The 17,717-nt window shown below is 38.9% G+C and overlaps 1 protein-coding gene across 1 annotated transcript in view; it reads left to right on the top strand.

Annotated features, from left to right (window-relative positions):
* The window catches only part of FAM117B (family with sequence similarity 117 member B), a 29,609-nt gene extending 12,236 nt beyond the window's left edge, over positions 1-17,373 (top strand). Inside the window, exons 3-8 of the mRNA XM_071562007.1 lie at positions 259-351; positions 778-891; positions 6,973-7,116; positions 8,130-8,355; positions 9,138-9,258; positions 11,460-17,373. Coding sequence (XP_071418108.1) covers positions 259-351; positions 778-891; positions 6,973-7,116; positions 8,130-8,355; positions 9,138-9,258; positions 11,460-11,778 — 1,017 coding nt within the window. The 3' untranslated portion in view covers positions 11,779-17,373. The remainder of the gene's footprint in view (positions 1-258; positions 352-777; positions 892-6,972; positions 7,117-8,129; positions 8,356-9,137; positions 9,259-11,459) is intronic.
* The last annotated feature ends 344 nt before the right edge of the window (positions 17,374-17,717 follow it).

Genomic DNA, 17,717 nt, shown 5'->3' with positions numbered 1-17,717 from the left:
CTCACTAATTTGAAAAGGAAACTAGCACATTCCTATATTAGAGTAGGTCTGAAAGTTGTTGGGATTTTTATTTATGTAGTTTCACTCCACTTTTTCAGACTTCACCTGTGAGAAATGTTTCTAGTTGGTGACTGCTGTTCATTTTCAGCTCTGAATCTAGCAAATCTTAAATGTTCTCTTTTTAAATTTGTCTTAAAATATTCTACCAGAAAGTAATAATTATCTTTTTTAATTAATCCTGTAATCTTCTTGCTGCAGACAGAAAGTGCCTGGGCTGAAGAATATTTGGAAAAGAAGAGAAGCTCACACAAACGTTCATCATCATGGGGCAGCAATGAACAACTCAAGGAGGTCAGGAATGCCATTACTTGAGATACCCTTTGGATTAAATTTTGTGCTGGTATGCACTGATACCAAGATTTCTCAGGAAGGCAGGATTTAATATAATAATGCAGGTCTATTAAAATTTTTAATCTGAATGTGTGGTAAAGAAAGTGTTCAATGCAGGTGACATTCTTCATCAGAGGAAATAAGCAGTGACCAAGCTACTTTCAAACTTTGTGCATTTCAAGGTCTTTCATTAAACCTCCAGAAGTGTCTTCTGGGCCTCAGCTGAACTGTAACTGACATATTAGCTGTGAGAAGAACTAATTCAGTGCTGGCAGTATTTATGAATGTTGTGGTAGTAAAGAATTTTTACCTAAGTGAGGGACCAGACCGATGAAGCTACGTGAGCACCTGAGTACTTGTGCTGAAATGTCACTTTTCCTTGGTCAGATTGCCAAGTTGCGGCAGCAGCTGCAGAGGAGCAAACACAGCAGTCGCCACCACCGCGACAAGGAGAGGCAGTCCCCGTTCCACGGCAACCACGCAGCCATTAACCACAGCCAGGTGAGGCCCGGGGCTCTGTGGCATGTTGGGCAGCTAATTCTGTTTTGAACTCCTTTCGAGGTTGTGATATGCCTTAAAGAGAACTTAGAAATACCACAGACTGATAAATATATTGTAGCTATAGGTGAATTCTATGAAATGGATCTTTCTTTTGACTTCCCTGAGTGAATGGAGTTCTGTATCTTTGTATTGAGCTGGCTTTGAACTCCCACTTTCAAATAATTTCAGGTAGTTAAATCCTTCCTTAAAGCAAGATTTTTAAAATGCATTCTATAGGCTCCACAAAAGGATGACAGACAAGTTTAATCTAAAACCATAGATCATCTTTTTATTATGCATTGCTGTAACAATTATGACTTTGCATGTAGAATATGGTGTGGTGCAAACTGCTGGTAAAACTATATACTGTTATAATATGTGCTTTTTTTTGAGAACATTTGGTGCCTTGACAAACACTTGTCTAATACTGTGATGAGATTTAGAGAGGTTACCTGGCAAAAGGCCATTCAATAGGATTATTTATGTAAGTGTTTATACACTTCATGACTTCATTCAGCCTTTGTAAAGTTTTATTTCTTTTTTCTGTCATTTAGAGACTTGGAAGTAGTAATCACTTCAAAAATTGTGATGGTTGGGCCACCACATGTTCTGTGTGCAATTTCAGTTTTATCTCAAGACTTTTAATAAGGTCAGTTTGACAGAGATGTAATATTTTTAGCTCAGTTGATAACTGACATAAAAAAACCCAGGCTTTTAGATCCTTTTACAGATCCTTTTTCAAGTGTGTTTTGCTTATGTAACTTTAAGAAAACCAATAGGAAAGTTTGGTCATTATTTCAGAAGAAAACGTTTTTCTTCTTCTTACTGATACCTCATGAATGTGTATTTGATGCACACAATTTTGTAACAGTTACAAAAAGAATGAATTCCTCACAGTGGCCTTGCAAGGCCCTGTAGTTGAAAGAAACTCTGAAACTGTCAGTCTTGTGAACTGAGAAACTACTTCACTTGTGAAGCTTCTCTGAAAATCTAATCATACTCCCAATTACTCATGAAATGCCATTAGCATTGTTCTAATAAATACCATCATTTGACACCAGTTAATAAAAACTGTTTCATTTCTGTCATTCCATCCTTCTGGAAATACTTTAGGCCATAGAGAGAAGCTGTTACGGCATCAGCATTTATGCTGCTCCACAGGTACTGAGCCACTCTGACAGAGAATGAAATCAAAAATAGAAGGGAGAGCCGTGCATCCTGTCCTTAGCAGCCAGGTTCTTCCCCTGCGTAAAAGTCAGGGGTGTGAGTGAACCTGTTATTCTTCAAGACTGGAAATAAGAAAACAGAAGAGTGTTTTGAATTTCTTCTGCCCTGTTCTTAACTCCTACTTTGGATGAAAAATCATTAGCTTGTTTTGTCTTAGTTCCTAATTTGTTATCCCTGCTGTGGGTCACTTAATTAGGAGTCATGCATTTGCAGGATTTAAGTGCCTCTTGATTTCAGTTTGTTGGTAGTTTGAATTCTGTGCTATTAGAAGTATTTAGCATTTGTTTTAGAATTACATTTTTGATGTAACAATTTAGGCATTACTTCTTCAAACTCCTTAAATCTTGAGAGAGAAACTATTTCCTCCTCTTCTGTATGGTAGAAGAACAGATTGAATTTGGAACAGGCCGTGTAGCACAGATCCCTGTGTCCTGCTCTGCTTTCCTGCAGTGTGGGTGCTGTGTTGTGTGCTGCTGATCTTTAGTGTAGCTGTAGCTCAGGTCAGAACAGTCCAAAGTGATGGACAAACACAAAGGACCCAATCCCTTTCTAGGGGTTTTTGAGAAAGTTTATGAAAATCAACTTAAAAATATGTCACAAACTGTTGGTTTCAGAAAAAAAAAGGCAGGTCAACATATTTGATGCAGGTGTTTTATCCAAATTTGTAGAACTTGAAGACATTTGAGGCCTTTCAACCAAAAGGTGTACTGAGGGACTTTCAGTGTAGGCCCTTTAGTACCTGCAGGATCTCATGCAGCCTGATGGGGTTTCTCGGCATTCTACAAACCTGTGGGTTTCTGAATGCTGAATGCTATTGTCACTTGAGCATAGATATTCGTAGTGGGTTTTAATTTTGAAAATGAACAAGTGATGCTGTTACTCTGTAAAATACCCCACACCCAATTGTGTACATAACTTTATTTTTTTACATCATGATTATTTTATTATTTTGCTTCTTGTGTGGGTGCCTTTGCATTCTGCCAAATTTTAAAGTGTGTGGATAAAATATTGCACAATGGATAATTCGTTTTTAGGCTTGTGAAACAAACTATAAAATATAAACTGAGGCAAAGCAGCTTTGCCAGGATTGTGTTACAAAACAAAACATTGTTTTAATTTGTAAATTTCGTGCCTGCTGCGTTGAGTTACTTGCGAAGGGGCAAGTTACAGGAGGATTCCAAAAGATAAGTGAAGGGTTTAGATTAATGGCATTTAGTGGCTGTTTTCTAAGTCAGAGTGAGAATCTGCAACTGTAGGCATCGAGGGCAAAGTTCTCAGATTTTCCCATTCCTCTTTTGGGAACCACTAAACTAGAGTTTCTTCAGGATTTGTGGGAAGGACTATGTGGAAAATAGCTTTTGATGATGAGAATATTTAGAATTTTTTTTTACATTCCTATCTTGAAGGAAACTTGTGTTTGTTGACTCTAGAGAGTCACAAAGATTTCTGAGCTCAAAGAGTTGGATTCCTGACAAGGTGAAAAAAAGTGTTAGGAAATTGCTTCAGTGGTTCCTTCACAGAGACTGAGTAAATGCTGTTTAACATTTGGAAAATGGCATATTCTTCTAGTTAAAATTAAAAGAAGAAATTTCAGTGAATTTATTTCCTGTTTTCTTCCTTACTAATAAAAACTTAAACTTTGCCAGAATTCATGAATCTTACAAAAATTTTTAGTGGGTGTTGCCAACTAAGCCTGTGGTTGTTGCTTGTGCATCTTTCTAATGCAATTGTTGTGTGAGGAAAAAAATCCACATAATCTCTATAGAATAAGCTTGAGAGCTCTTCCTGTCCATCTACTCAGAATCAGGAAATAGTTGGTGAGGACCTTGATCAAGGCTGATCTGCTGACGACATTCTTTTGCAGAGCAATTAATGTTTTTTGTTTGTGTGGTTTTTACATTATGTCCTCAATGTTCCATTCTGCCTCTCCTGACAGGAAAAGGGGTTTGCAGGAAGGTCAGAGCCTCCTCAGGTGATCTCAAGATGCTTCTGAGAACAGTTTGAATTAATTGCATGGTACTAAGTCTGTAAACAGGAGTCAAAGCAAAGGGATCTTTCTTTATTCTCGGTGTTGGTCTAATGGAGAAACTCGAATTGAGGCCAGAGCTGAAGCTACATGGAAGAATAAATGGATTAGTTTTTCTAAAATAATCTTTTTTTCTCAGTGCTCTTGACTGATACTACATTGCTACTTGACACTGAATCATCAAGCCCCCCCATCTCCTTTCACTTCCCTGGGAAACACGAGTCCTGCATGTCTTACCAACTGGCTGATGCTGCAGCCACTGATACAGACACCAACGTGTGCAGCTGGCAGTGTTTGGGGGCTGCTTTCTTTGGTGTCACTCTTACCTTACGTAGGTAGAACATTTCATTTTTAGAGTGGAGTTACCATGATCCATTCAACTTTGAGAAGGTCTGATGTTAACATCTAAAGGCATCAAAAAGCCTTGGATTCTGTTTAAAGGTTTGTTGCTTGTTGTAAAGTTGGAAGAGCTTAGAGCATTTTTGCTGAAATGCCTGTGAACAGTTTGGATTTGCCATCACCCATGTTTCCTGTCTTACGAGTTTGTGCCGTATCTGTAAGTTTCAGGACTGTAACTGTCCCCCACCAGAGCTCCCTGGCAGGGTGTTGTTATGTGAGCTCTGTGATCATCACCCTGTGTTTGCACCTTGCCTCGTTTGTGCGCTCACAAATACGCAGCTGAGTAGCCGAGGGTTGGTGGCCTGGTCTGTGTGTCAGGGCTGTGATAGTTTTGATCCCGGCCTTCCCTACTAACCAGTGGTAACTAGGAAAAGGCCCATTTCCCAGGTATTCCACGCTTGGGTTTTTTTCTCTTCCACATAACGAGGGAGTATAACTAAGCTCTAGCTCCGTGCAGACTGAGCGCAGGATTTCCAGTAACAAGGTTCTTGTTTTGAGGCTGAGTGTTCTTCCCATGTCATGATACCTCCTTCCCATTCCACCCTCTGGCACTCCAGGCTAACAAGTCATCCTCAGTCATGGACAGAATGTTATTTTTCTTGGAAGTGAAACATGCTGTAATGAACTACAATGAACTCCATGGAAGCAGCTTTTGCTTTTCTGCTTTGAGCTCTTCAAATAGTAGCATGAGTCTAAGAAATTTTGTGGTAGGCAATCATATTTAAAAGATTGAGAATTCATATGTTTTGCTAATATTGGATGAAATCTTGAAGCACACTTGCCTTCTACCTTTTGACAATTCAGTTTGTCCTAAGAATGTGTACATTGAGTAACTGGGTGTATAAGCAGTCTTTATTGCCTGAACTTGTGCTGATATACCTTTATTATGACTGAATATTGACCTCTATTACAGGATTGGTGATCCAAGGTCTTACTTGAAATAGAATTAGCAGGGTTATATTCTCAGGGTTTCTGTGCTCTTCTCCAGTGGTTTTGGTTTTCTCTTTTTCATCATCACGCAAGACTTTTGGAAGTCTTTCAAGTTTGGCTAATATGAGAATGTTTATGTTTTTTTGACATAAACAGAGTGACGAGCATTTCCTGAACAGAAGATTTTGTGCTTGCTTGTGCAAGTCTTTTTAAAATTTTTTTTATAGCTAACCTAATGTTTCAGGAAAGCAAACCCCATGTACTTCTTCTTTTGCTCCCTTAAAGATTTGTGATTGTGACAATATGTCTGCATTATGATCTGCACTTAAAATTCTCTTGTTTGCATTAGTTTTTCTGTGGCAGGTTTCCTGCCAGACGCTCTTTGTGGTTTTTGAGATTGTGCATGTGAAATCACAAAGCTTTAGGGTCTGTCTGTGCAGTCTTGTTTCTTAAAGGAAAAATGAAATGAAAAACCATAAACAAACCACTTTGAAGATGAAGCAGTGCTGGTCCTTCTGTCAGTAGAGGAGATACTCTCAATCACAACACCCTAGGCTGTAGAGTCCAGAACTGTTCTCAGGAATTCTCCTGTGACTGAAGTGCCCTGCTGTTCTTTGAGTTGAACTGACTTTGCAGGAAGCATTCCATTATCATTATCGGGAGTACAGCCCTGCTTAAGGAGGCCAGAATTCTCTAATGGTCTGTTACCATGGGTTTTTTTAACAGGAGTGAGAATGCTAATGGAGAGATGGAAAATTCTGAGAAGTTGGGGTGTACCAGAGGGAGTTTTGGGAAACTTCAGTAACGTGTTTTGTGGGAATAAAGTTTTCATACATGCTTTGAATCACTGGGTTTTTAAAATGCTGATCTTCATTCTGGAGCAAGTGTGTGTCAGCGTTCGGGTTTGGGGTTTTATTCTTTATGTGCAGGTCTTCCCAAGTTGATTTGTCAACCTTTTATTTTGACTTAATATAGTTAATATGTTGGTCTTAATTTCTGGCGTAATAGTCTTCTACATGTGTCCTGTTATTGCAGGTGACCACAGACTTCTATTAAAATACAATTTTAATGAAGTTACAAGTGGCAAATCCAACAGTGAATGATGTGCCTTTCTGGTATAGCTCACCTCAGGAGAAATGTGGAAATACTTAAGAGACTTCAAAGTTACTTACATTTAAATGTTTACTGCTAAATTTTCACTTGTAAAGCAATGTCAGGTTGGAGTCAGACCATGTTGAGGGAAATTTTGAGACTAGGTTATATAATTCTTCCTGCTAGAAATTGGATATGAAAAAAAATTCAGGATGTCTGTCTTCATTTAAGGTATCCATTTTAACAGTTGCTATGGTTTCAGGTGCATCTGGTACAGAGGTGCAGATGTTCTGTTTCAGGGATTGCTTTTGAGTGGAAATAAATCTAAATTTATTTACAAAACATTCTAATGGTGTCTGGTTCTTCAGGCTCCCATTCCAAAGAGTGCTCTTGTTCCTGTGATACCTATCACCAAATCAACAGGATCACGATTCCGAAACAGTGTGGAAGGACTGAATCAGGAGATCGAGATAATAATCAAGGAGACGGGAGACAAAGAGGAACAGCTTGTGGTATGTGTCTGCCACCAGGATTGCTCTGTGTAATTATTTTGGGTTTGCTTTGAGATTTTTAAGTCATAAGATTTGGTTTGCACATTTTTTTGAAAGAAATTCTTCTGGAATTAATTTTATTTATACTTATTTATTTATTTATACTTATTTTCTTTAACAAGCTTGGTTGAAAAGTCTCTTGGAAAGCAAAAGGAAGAAATGAGTTAAAGCTTGAATGTGAACCTTTTAATAAGAAATATCAGTAAAACAGAGAAAAAGACAAAAAGTCTGTTTTGAGGGTTTCTGTGGTAACTTCTTTGCACATTCTAAACTGTCCCCATCCCAAATAAAGCATAACTTGCCCATTTTTTATGTTAATTTTATTTTAATGATTTTTAAAGTAAATTTAGTAATAAAGTATTATAAATCCAGACCATGAAGATGATTAAGGGACTGGAACATCTTTCACATGTGAGGCGAGGCTGAGCAAGCTGGAAGGTCAGCCTTGAGAGGAGAAAGCTCAGGGGGATCTTATCAATGTGTATAAATATCTGACATGCAGGAATGAAGAGGAGGGAGGTGTTCTCTTCTCAGTAGTGCCCCGTGATGGAGCAATGGGCAGTGGGCATAAATTAAAGAACATTTTTTTAATGAGTGAGAATGTGCAGAACTGGAGTAGGTTGCCCAGAGAACTTGTGGAATTACTGTCTGTGGAGATAGTAAAAACTTGACTGAACAGAGTACTGGACAGACTGTTCCAGCTGACTCTGCTTGAGCAGAAATGTTGAACTAGATAATCCCAAGAGGTCCCTTCCAACCACAGCTGTTCTATGATGATGTGAAATCTTGGGAACTGTTGTCCTCAGTTTCTGAACCTGACTTCTGTTTTATTTTATTGGAGTTGTGTATAATGAATTTTTCTACCTCAAATGGTTTTGAGAAACGCCGCCCCCCCCCTCCCCCCTTCCCCCGTTGCTGAATTTACGAACTGCTAACCAGAGGAGCGGCCCTCTGATCCCTGTCCTTTCCAACAGCCTCAGGATATTCCGGACGGGCACCGCGCGCCGCCCCCACTGGCTCAGCGGAGCAGCAGCACGAGGAGCATCGACACCCAAACGCCCGGGGGAGCAGAGAAGGGCAGTAACAACAGCAGCCGCTCCCAGTCCGTGTCCCCAACCTCCTTCCTGACCATCTGCAATGAGAGCAGCGAGGAAAGTCCATGTTCTGCAGATGATCTTCTTGGTGATTCCAGAGATAAAGGTACTGTGTTACTTTAAGAGTTTGACAACGCTGAATGTGCGTGGCCACGCAGTAAAAGGGGGATTTGTTCCCTGGAGAAATGGTAGAGTGGGTTTTATTTTGTAAGGGATGTGCTTTTTCCAAGTTGTTCCCAATACTGCATGCACACACATTAGTTAGAGCTGAATAGATGTGACTGAGGAATATGCTTCCCAAACAAGTTTTTGTTTTTTAAAGAATAGATTCGTCAAGTATTTTAAACAAGGTAAAGAAGCAAGAGTGTACAGTGACAGGTGGGACAGCACAGTAGGCTAGTGCTGTTGCTTGTCAGGTAATTTTTTTGTGATCTTGGACAAAGTGGGCAACCTTCCAGCATTTCATTCATGCACAATAAAATTTCAACTGTTTAGGCTTTTTTAATTATTCTTTTTATCTGAAATCTTGTGAGATATACTAGAAAAATTTTATAATTCAATACAACCTCTTTTGTTTTTTAAGGGATATGGCTTTTGCCTGTTTTTGTAGGTAATGGTGATGGCACAGAACCATAGGCTTGGATTAGCAATTACAGATTGAAAATGTCCAGGAGTGATCAGAGATTGCAGAGGAGCCTGAAAATGTTATGAAAGAAATAGAAAGGAGGAAAGGGATTGAGATAAGAAAGTTTATTGGCAAATGAAGTTTTCTTAATTTTGTAACATTGGTAATGAAGTGGCTTTAAATTTGGGGAGCATTTAAAGACAGCTCTTGTGGTTTTTTTATAGTGTGACACATTTAAGTAATCAGAAATTCTGTTCCTGCAGAGAATGGGAATAATTCTCCTTTGCCAAAATACGCTACCTCACCAAAACCCAACAACAGCTACATGTTCAAGCGTGAACCTCCTGAGGGCTGTGAGAAGGTGAAAGTCTTTGAGGAAAACTTGTGAGTTGATCTTTGCTACATAAGAAATAACAGAGTTAATTATTGCTTTAATTTTTGTGTGAGATCAAAGTTATTAATCTAGTTGCTAAAACCATGATAACAACCTGATCTCTGTTTTGTGTGACTGTTTACTGGCGTATGTGTATGTGTTTTACTGCTGGAATTTTGTGTTAAAATCTTGAGAGACTTTTTCTAAAAACGGTAACTTGAGAGGACTGTCTCTTACCTGGCAGATAGTGGGAGAGGAACTCAGATAATCAGCTGGAGAGAGATGTACTAATTAGCTGTAATACCGGTGCACCAACTAATATTTGTCACAGCTTGGCAGGCACATCCAGTAATCCAGACTCTGAAGTCCATATTCTTTTTAGCTAAATCAATGTAGTTGTGAAACATTTAGTGACAGAGCAGTGAATTTTACCCTGAGTATTTGGTGCTTTGGGTTATTCTGAAAAAGCCAACTTTAGTTGTTTGGGAATATTCTGGGAGGTTATGTTTTATTATTATTTTCAGAGGAGTTTTTATACCCTTATGTCACTTGTATGCAAGCATCTTAACCTGTAGTTAAAAATTTCAATTTTGTCACACAAGGAGTACATAGTGGCTATAGTTCTTTTATACCTATATTATTTCAACAACCCCATCTAGTATAAGTGTTAATTTAAAAAATACTTGAGCTTGCCTGATCTCTGCAAAGAATTTTGAGAGGTCTCTACAGCCTCTCCCATAGCAATGTGGGAGGGGTTACGTTACCTGTCTCTATTCTTGAGTGTCTTAAGTTTCATTGCCAACAGATTGGGTAGTATTCACTTGTTTCAGGAACATAACCCACTGTGGTTTGACTTGCACTGGCATTTCTTTCTGAAAGTCCTTGCTGTGTAGCTGTAGGACTGTCCTGCTGTAGAGTGAAACAGATTTCTGTGACTTCTGCAGCAGTTTTTACCTGCCTGTGGCAACTCTCAGACACTGCAGGCTCACAAGAAAGGTCTCGCATCTGTTACTTGTATTCCACGTGTAACTGGAATACATAAGTGTAACTATTTAAAGATCAACCTTTTATTTAACATGATTTCTATTTGAAAATCTTATACAGGATTTTCATTTGGGAAAAAAATTTCTAAGTTGAGGTTGAATTTTCTGGACGCTTGGGAGAATTGACTAACATGGAAATGGACCCTATTTCATCAACAGACTCTACTCTGAAAAGTAATTCTCTCCTACAAGGGCGTACTGAAGATTGGTTTGGCCTAGTATAACAGACACAGAAGTGCATAAGGCTGTCTTACAAGCACATGGAAGGGAGGGGGAGGTTATAGGCTACAGGACAATGCTGCAACAAGAAAAAATTAATATAAATTTCTGAAGGCTATATTCCAGCAGTGAAGAGAGGCTTTAAAGCAGATTCCCCTAGTTCTGTCTTAAAGTAGAATTTGGCCAGTTTAAGCATATTTACATTACAGGGTAAGAAATGAACTCAGGAGGCATTCCTGTGCTATCCACAATTTCCCTTCCAGCTCTGCTTTCCATAAAGCATGTCTTTGATTTGGTTGAGTTCTATGCTGAGATGGCAGAACTGCAAGTCAGGATCTAAATGCATGTTCCATGTTTTCTTCTCAGTTTATAGGTACTTGGTCATGAATGCCTCTTCAGGAATACTGTATTTTACTCTCTACATGTTGTTTTTAAGTAAGATGGGGTTATTTTACAGAAAGTCAGGCCACAGCCATGTGAATATACAGAGCAGTTAAAAGTCTAGAAAAGAGGATCTCGTTACAATCTGAACTACTGTGAGATGTGCAATGTTAGGGACATTGCTATGCCAGCTTTCCTTCACAAGGCTTGCTGTGTAAGTAGTGTCTGTATGGGGAGGCAGAACTGGTTGGGTTGTGAAAGTTTCTGGAGAAGGTGATTGGGAAAACTTTATCATATATTGGATGTGCTAATACATGGACAGGGTTTGTGATCTGCTACATGGAGCTGGTGCCTTCCTTAGGCTTGGAGACAGGCTGCCCTTGTAATTTAGGCTGCTTGTTTACATGTACTATCTGTGCTGTACGGTGTGAATATCATTAAGGCATTATTGAGTAGCTGAAATACTCTTAAGTTGAAACCTCCGTTTGTTTCTGATGATGTGTTCAGCAGTATATCTCTGCCATTGGCAGAATAGTTCCATAAAACTATTGTGTGTATTTTATTTCTAGGCCAAAGCCATTGCATGAAATTCCAGCCTTCTATTGCCCTGACAAGAACAAAGTGAATTTCATTCCGAAAAGTGGCTCTGCTTTCTGTCTTGTCAGCATCCTCAAGCCACTTCTGCCCACACAGGATCTCACACTTAAGGGCACTGCACACAGCCTGACTGTCTCCTCCAGCATGACGCCTGGTTTGTTACAGCCCATTTCCATGGCCACCTTGGCTACAAACACAGATCAAGACAGGATCTCTCGTGGAACAAGTACAGTAATACCACAGAGCTCCCTGCTCCAGCCATCGGGGTGTATCGAGGAAGCTGAAGAATAGGTTTGGATTGTCTTGACATTTTTCTGGACAACTACTGGGGAAAAAGTGGAACCAGTTGACTGGACCTTTCTGATCACACTATTTGCATTGTTTTAACAAGTTATGGCACTGCCATAATCAAACTGTTTGTATAATTGACAGTTTGGTAGCACATTGGGAAGTTCAGGAGGATGCTGCAGCTGATCTGCTGTTGCACTTTCTGCTTATGAAGACTATGGTTCTGCTTCTCTCCTGCTTTTTTAAACACTGGTGAAAACAAAGACTGTCATAATCCTTTGCCATTTAAAGGACCAGTTGTTGTGATGGTGTGTGTCCTTTGACTTTTTTCCCGTTAAAGCAAAAATCCCAAGACCAACCAGCTGATCCCATTTACCATTGTAATCTGCAGAGGGAGGGACAATCAGATGGTTTTGCAAGATGTCTTTTGTATGAAAATGTGTATTTTGTAACAAAGATTTGCCTTTTCTGGTTCGTAGCAGATGGTGTTTCCCGGTGATGATTCCCCCCTCTTTCTTTTTTCTTTTGTAGGGAAGGTTCTTTTATACTTGGCTGGTTTACAGCTGATGGGACCAAAGGATTGCTGGATTACTTTAGCAGTCTCAAATTATGTGACCTTGCTGAACAGCCTCAGCCCTAAACAAAACAAGACAAGTTAATATGTTTGAAATTTTTAAAACAGAAGAGTATGCAAAAAAAACAAGTTAGTATATAGTGTACATTTTTTTGGTATTGCAAATTTGTGCTTCTGGTAAGTCACATTCTTAAAACTTCTTCCTTCACAAAATTCCTACTACTGTTGGTTTATTGGCTGGAAAATTGCATTTTAAAGCACTTGTCCCAGTATTGTTCTGTTTGTTCATAGAGTTTTTGTGCAGAGGTAGGGAAAACATATTGTCCTCTTACTTGGCATTCTTTCTTTCAGAAAATACTTGGCTCTTACAGGCTTGCTTGGCTACTTATGAAGTTAGTCAGCCTGAATCATTAATCACTCTTGGTACAAATTTGCTCTGACATGACTCACCACTGTATTATAGACCCTGGCCACATAGTACTGAAATACCTGTGCATGGTTTCCTCCCTTTTGCCATAGTGGTGTTTGTGTGTCTGTTGAAGGTATGGTTTGTCAGGCATGATATCTGTTAGGCAGAAGTTTACAGCAGCAGATACATTCTCCATTTTTGAGTAGCAACTTAGGTTGGCATGTAAAACAGAGGATTTTTTTTTTGGATACTTGGTCTGTCCTGATAATGCAGCAGTTAACAGTTCCTTCAAAATTGCAATAAAAGGTGAAAATGGGGGAAAGACAGTTGCAAACAGGAACTGTTCAGGAACTTCAGTGGGGTTTCTCATGTGTTCCTGGAGTTCATTACTTGGGTTTGAGTAAACACAATATAGATATGCAAAAAACCTGCATTGACCTAAATACCAGTGTCAGACCAGCTTACAAAGTTGACCTTGTACCATTTTTACAGAGTTAGGTTTGGTAATTTCAAACTGTCACCGTGGGCAGTCTCTGGGTCTGAATATTGGACAGTTACACATGAGCAGCTCTCACTGGCTTCCACAAACACATCTCCCACTAATCAGATACACACTCAGGTCTCCTCATAATGGCAACTATTTAAAGATGACACTGCAAATATAACAGTTTTATTCAGTGCTTAATATGATAAATTTGCTTGGAAATATTTTGCTTGGGAGAAAAAAACACCCCTGCATGTGTGTGCAGATAATAATCACAGTTTCAATGAACATTTGCTGTTCTTTTAAATCCTCTGTAAGTACCTATGATAGCAATGTACTTTACTCAGCAAGTAAATGTAAAACATACTAGAATGTGAAAATCCTGTGTTTATAGTATAATGAACCCATTCTTACAACATGATGCAAAAAATCAGTAAGTGAAAAATGTACCAGGAAGTATTAAAATATTACACCTGTTAAATTAGTAAACAAACAGTTTTGCTTACTCCTTATCTTCTCCTTGAAAAATGATTGTTTTGAAGTAACAGTTCTGATTTGCACTGATATGGTCAGTTATCTGAAGTTCTTGAGGGAACAGTGTTTTAAAGTAAGTGGCTTTGTGCATCACATATGTGTAATTTTGCCAGTTGATGTTTCTTTTGTGGGTGTTTTGGATATTAATTAGTTTCTTCTAAAACACTACAGTGCAATTTGAAGTCTAAAATTTACTCCTTTAGGTAAGTTTTTAAACCTGATCCAGATCATATTCAGGTGCAGGAAGTGCTTCTAAGTCTGTTTTCTATTTCTATAAGAGTAGCATGTAACGAACTTCTCCATCATTGCCAAACTGCCTAGTGCTTTGTTAGGAGATCTTAACTGAATGGTTAAGAACCAAAGGGCTAAAGTTAACAAATAGCCTTTACTACAGCCTTGACACTTAACTAACTTCACCAAAACTGCATTTTGATATTTGTTTTCATCACAGTGTGACTCTCCCAAATAGCAGTGGCTTTTGTACCGTAGGACTTTCCTTTGCACCTGTTGTTGTAGTACTTCAAGTATCTCTTTGGTAGTTTACCTTGTATGTTATTGGACAATGTACTGTACAAATTAGTGAGCTGCTCTGATAAAAACCAAATGACATGTGTGAAGTTTTGCTTTTTGTAAAAAAACTCACAAAAACAAAATAAACTGCATTCGTGACAACATGTTCAGGACAACTCTGCTATGGCTTGGCAACTGGACTTTATTATGAATCCACACTAAAGACTCAGTATGAAGAAAATGTGACAGCTCTTGTTCTGGGACCAGCTTTGACATGTGTGCAGACAAAAGTGAGCCTTAAACTTTTTATATGCTGCCTTGTGCCATAGCATAGCTGTTAGATCAAGTATTTAAATCGATTTCCACATAGCTTTGAGAGTGCATGGAGCTTTTAAAAAATTCTTTTATGTATAAAATGGGATATCCACTTTTTTGGGGAGCTGACCTTGCATGGCTCAAGCACAGTTCTACTGAAAGTTCAAATTGTTTTGGCATACTTAAAATCCAAACTATGCATAGACCTAATCAGTTCCTTGATTGCCTACTTCTCAGCTTAAGAAAAAGTAAAGGTCTATTTTTATGCACAACTTGACACACTTAATATTCTTGTTTTCTTGGTATTTGACACTTCCAGCCGCATTTAAGGCTGGTGGCAGGGTTCAGTAATAGTGGTAGTTGATTTTGAGATATCCTAAATGATGTTAGTCCAGCTGTAAATTTTACTTAAGTCACAAGGAAGGAGTTCATTGTAATGAAGACCATGGTGACAGCTGTGATTATTGTAATCCTTTTGTCAAAAACTCAAGGCATGAGGGAAAAGGACTGTGTTGAAGTTTGACCTGCATCAGCTGTTCTTTACTTGCTTGATGCCATAGTCCTGTAGCATTTGAGTTCTTGGAAAGGTTGCAGATGATGCTTGAATACATATGTCTTGGGAAGAGATTGTTGGTGTCAGGTAGATATCCCAGGTGAAATAAAAAGGCGGTGAAAATTAAATATTGCATACTGTGGAAGAAAATGATTGCTGTGTTTGACTTACATAAAGCAATAGCAGCTCTTAAAAAGTATGTTTAGTCTCAGGGCTATTTTTTGATTTGTTCTAAAATACAATTTCCTGGAATTCAGAGTCTGAGACTGTTGGAAAACACTGAAGCTGAGCCTTTTGGGAAGAAGCAAAACAAAGTCCATTAACCTTTCTTCTGCCTGAGGCCAAACTCCTTGTTGCTTATTGAGTTTAATAGAATCAGTGGTTCAGCAATAATTCCTTGCTGAAGTTTTATCTGTTCTCTCCCTGCTGTCTTGGAAATGCGAACTGATGTCTTCCCAGTAACTGTGTCAGTGATGTCCATATTTCCTTGCTGAATGTTTTCTTGCTGAATTCCTGACAGCTTCTCCCTGAAGCTGGGCCGGGGTGACAGAGGATGCATAGGAAGTCACCAGAAACTTTCAGTTACAGAGATAATTTCTGCAGAGTGGCTTCCTGGGTGTCTTGATTTTCATTTGACTCATTGTGTGCACGCACACATACAGTCTGCACAGCTCTGCTGCTTTTGTCTGTATGGATTGAGGCAGGGTTGGTATTTTTGAGAACCTTTTATTACTTTCCTGTGTACAGACTTGCAGACTTGTTCTCCTCCAGAACTGATGCATGCTTACACGTATCTCCAAAGCAAAGCTCCTGCGTTGTTCTTACTTGTTCTCATGAGATTAATACAGCCTGCAAAAAAGACATCAAAGCACCCAAACACTTGAGGATATCGGGACTGTTGTGTCCTCCTATAATTCCATAGTTTAAGTGTATGTCCTTCATCAGATGTCATAGCTAAAAGATGTTGTTGTGGCTTAGACCTGAACCAGGCTGATATGTATTAAAACAAAAATGCTTGCTCTTAGAAAAGGCAATAGAAGGTATGCCCTTCCCTTAGGTGAAAACCTTTGGGGAGGTGAAAAGCACTGGGGAACAATTGGTTTTATTGTAATCACAGAGTTCTTTTGGAATTATTTTTCTAAATATGGATATACAGGAAAACAAAATGACCACTCATTGCGAGATGTACCTGTGTATTTTCTTGATGTTATTTGTGAGTGTTCAGCAACTCTGAAAATCATTTCTGCTCTTAGCGTTTTGTTGATACAAAGAGTGACCTGGATGCATTGTTTTGAAAGTGTTACTTTGCAAGTCAAGTCAGGTGGGGAGGGAATGTTAACTGTGTTGTGAAATTCAGGTCCTGTACCCCCACTCAACCACAACAGTCTCTTTCTGAATGCTCCAAATGTAAGTGGAGTCCTGTTACTGCTTGCTCGATTTCATTGCATGTCATTGGTAAATACAGAAGGAATAGTCTGTGTTTAATAGTTCTACAGTGGGATTTGTGTTTGACTACAGGGACTTCTGTAGTGTTGGCAGGTCTGTCTGAATAGCAGAAGGGGCCTGATAACATGGCAAGTTAACATTTCTTACACAAGCTTCTTTTGAAACAACTCTTTGGAAAATCTAATAAGCTAAAAAACAAGAGAAAACACACCCCTTCTGAACACATTGTCCATCCTAATTGTCAGTGTACTGATAGTTAAGAATACAGCTTGGCTTCATTCTAAATAATTTCATTTATTGAAATGTGCAATTTTTGAGGGTAGCAGTCAAGGGATGTTTAAAACTGCCATTAGATTTGCCTTTGTATGAAACTGGCTGATATGTTTTCCTCTGTTACACTGTGATAACTTGTGGGGGTGTTCTTGCATATGTTGTATTGATGGGTTACTTGTTGCATGTAAAGCGATTTTTTTAAGCAAGAGGAATTCCAGGGATATTCTGCAAAAAGGGCCTATTCCAAGGTGATAGACACTGTTGTAAAACTGGAGCAGCTCAACTAATTTCAATGGAATTCTTGACTTACACTAGTCTTTTTGCTATGTGTAGTTATGCCAGTACAATTTTGCACAATGTTATTTGATATTGCGTTCTGACTTGTGAACTGTTTCTACTGAAAACAGTGAAAACTTTACAAACTGCAATAGAGGAATGTTTTTGGCCTTTTTTTGTTGGTTTTTTGGTTTTTTGCCTAAAATAAAAAGTTGTCACTTTGAGCTATGGGCTAATCTTGGATTTATTTTCAGTACTAAGGGGGTTTTTGTGTTCTGACAGCATTTACCCTGAGGGTAATAGGCATTTATTTCAAATAAAATATGCACTTTTGACCTTTTGGAGGAAATTCCTCAGGGTGGAAATCTTTGTTTAATCCATACCCTTATTCCTCTGGTGCATCCTCGGAACAGTCTTGAAAACTCCTTTTCCTGTCTTCATCTGCAGTGGGTTTGGTCGGTTTCTGAGCACTCTACAATTCCACTTATGGGGGGAGATGCCCAAGTCCTGAGTTTGGGGAACAGCAGGATTCAGCAGGTGTTCCCCTGGGAGTGAAGGTATGAGAACA

This window comes from Pithys albifrons, chromosome 8 (assembly GCF_047495875.1).
Source record: "Pithys albifrons albifrons isolate INPA30051 chromosome 8, PitAlb_v1, whole genome shotgun sequence".
NCBI classification, from domain to species: domain Eukaryota; kingdom Metazoa; phylum Chordata; class Aves; order Passeriformes; family Thamnophilidae; genus Pithys; species Pithys albifrons.
This window is presented reverse-complemented; position numbering and strand designations above follow the sequence as displayed.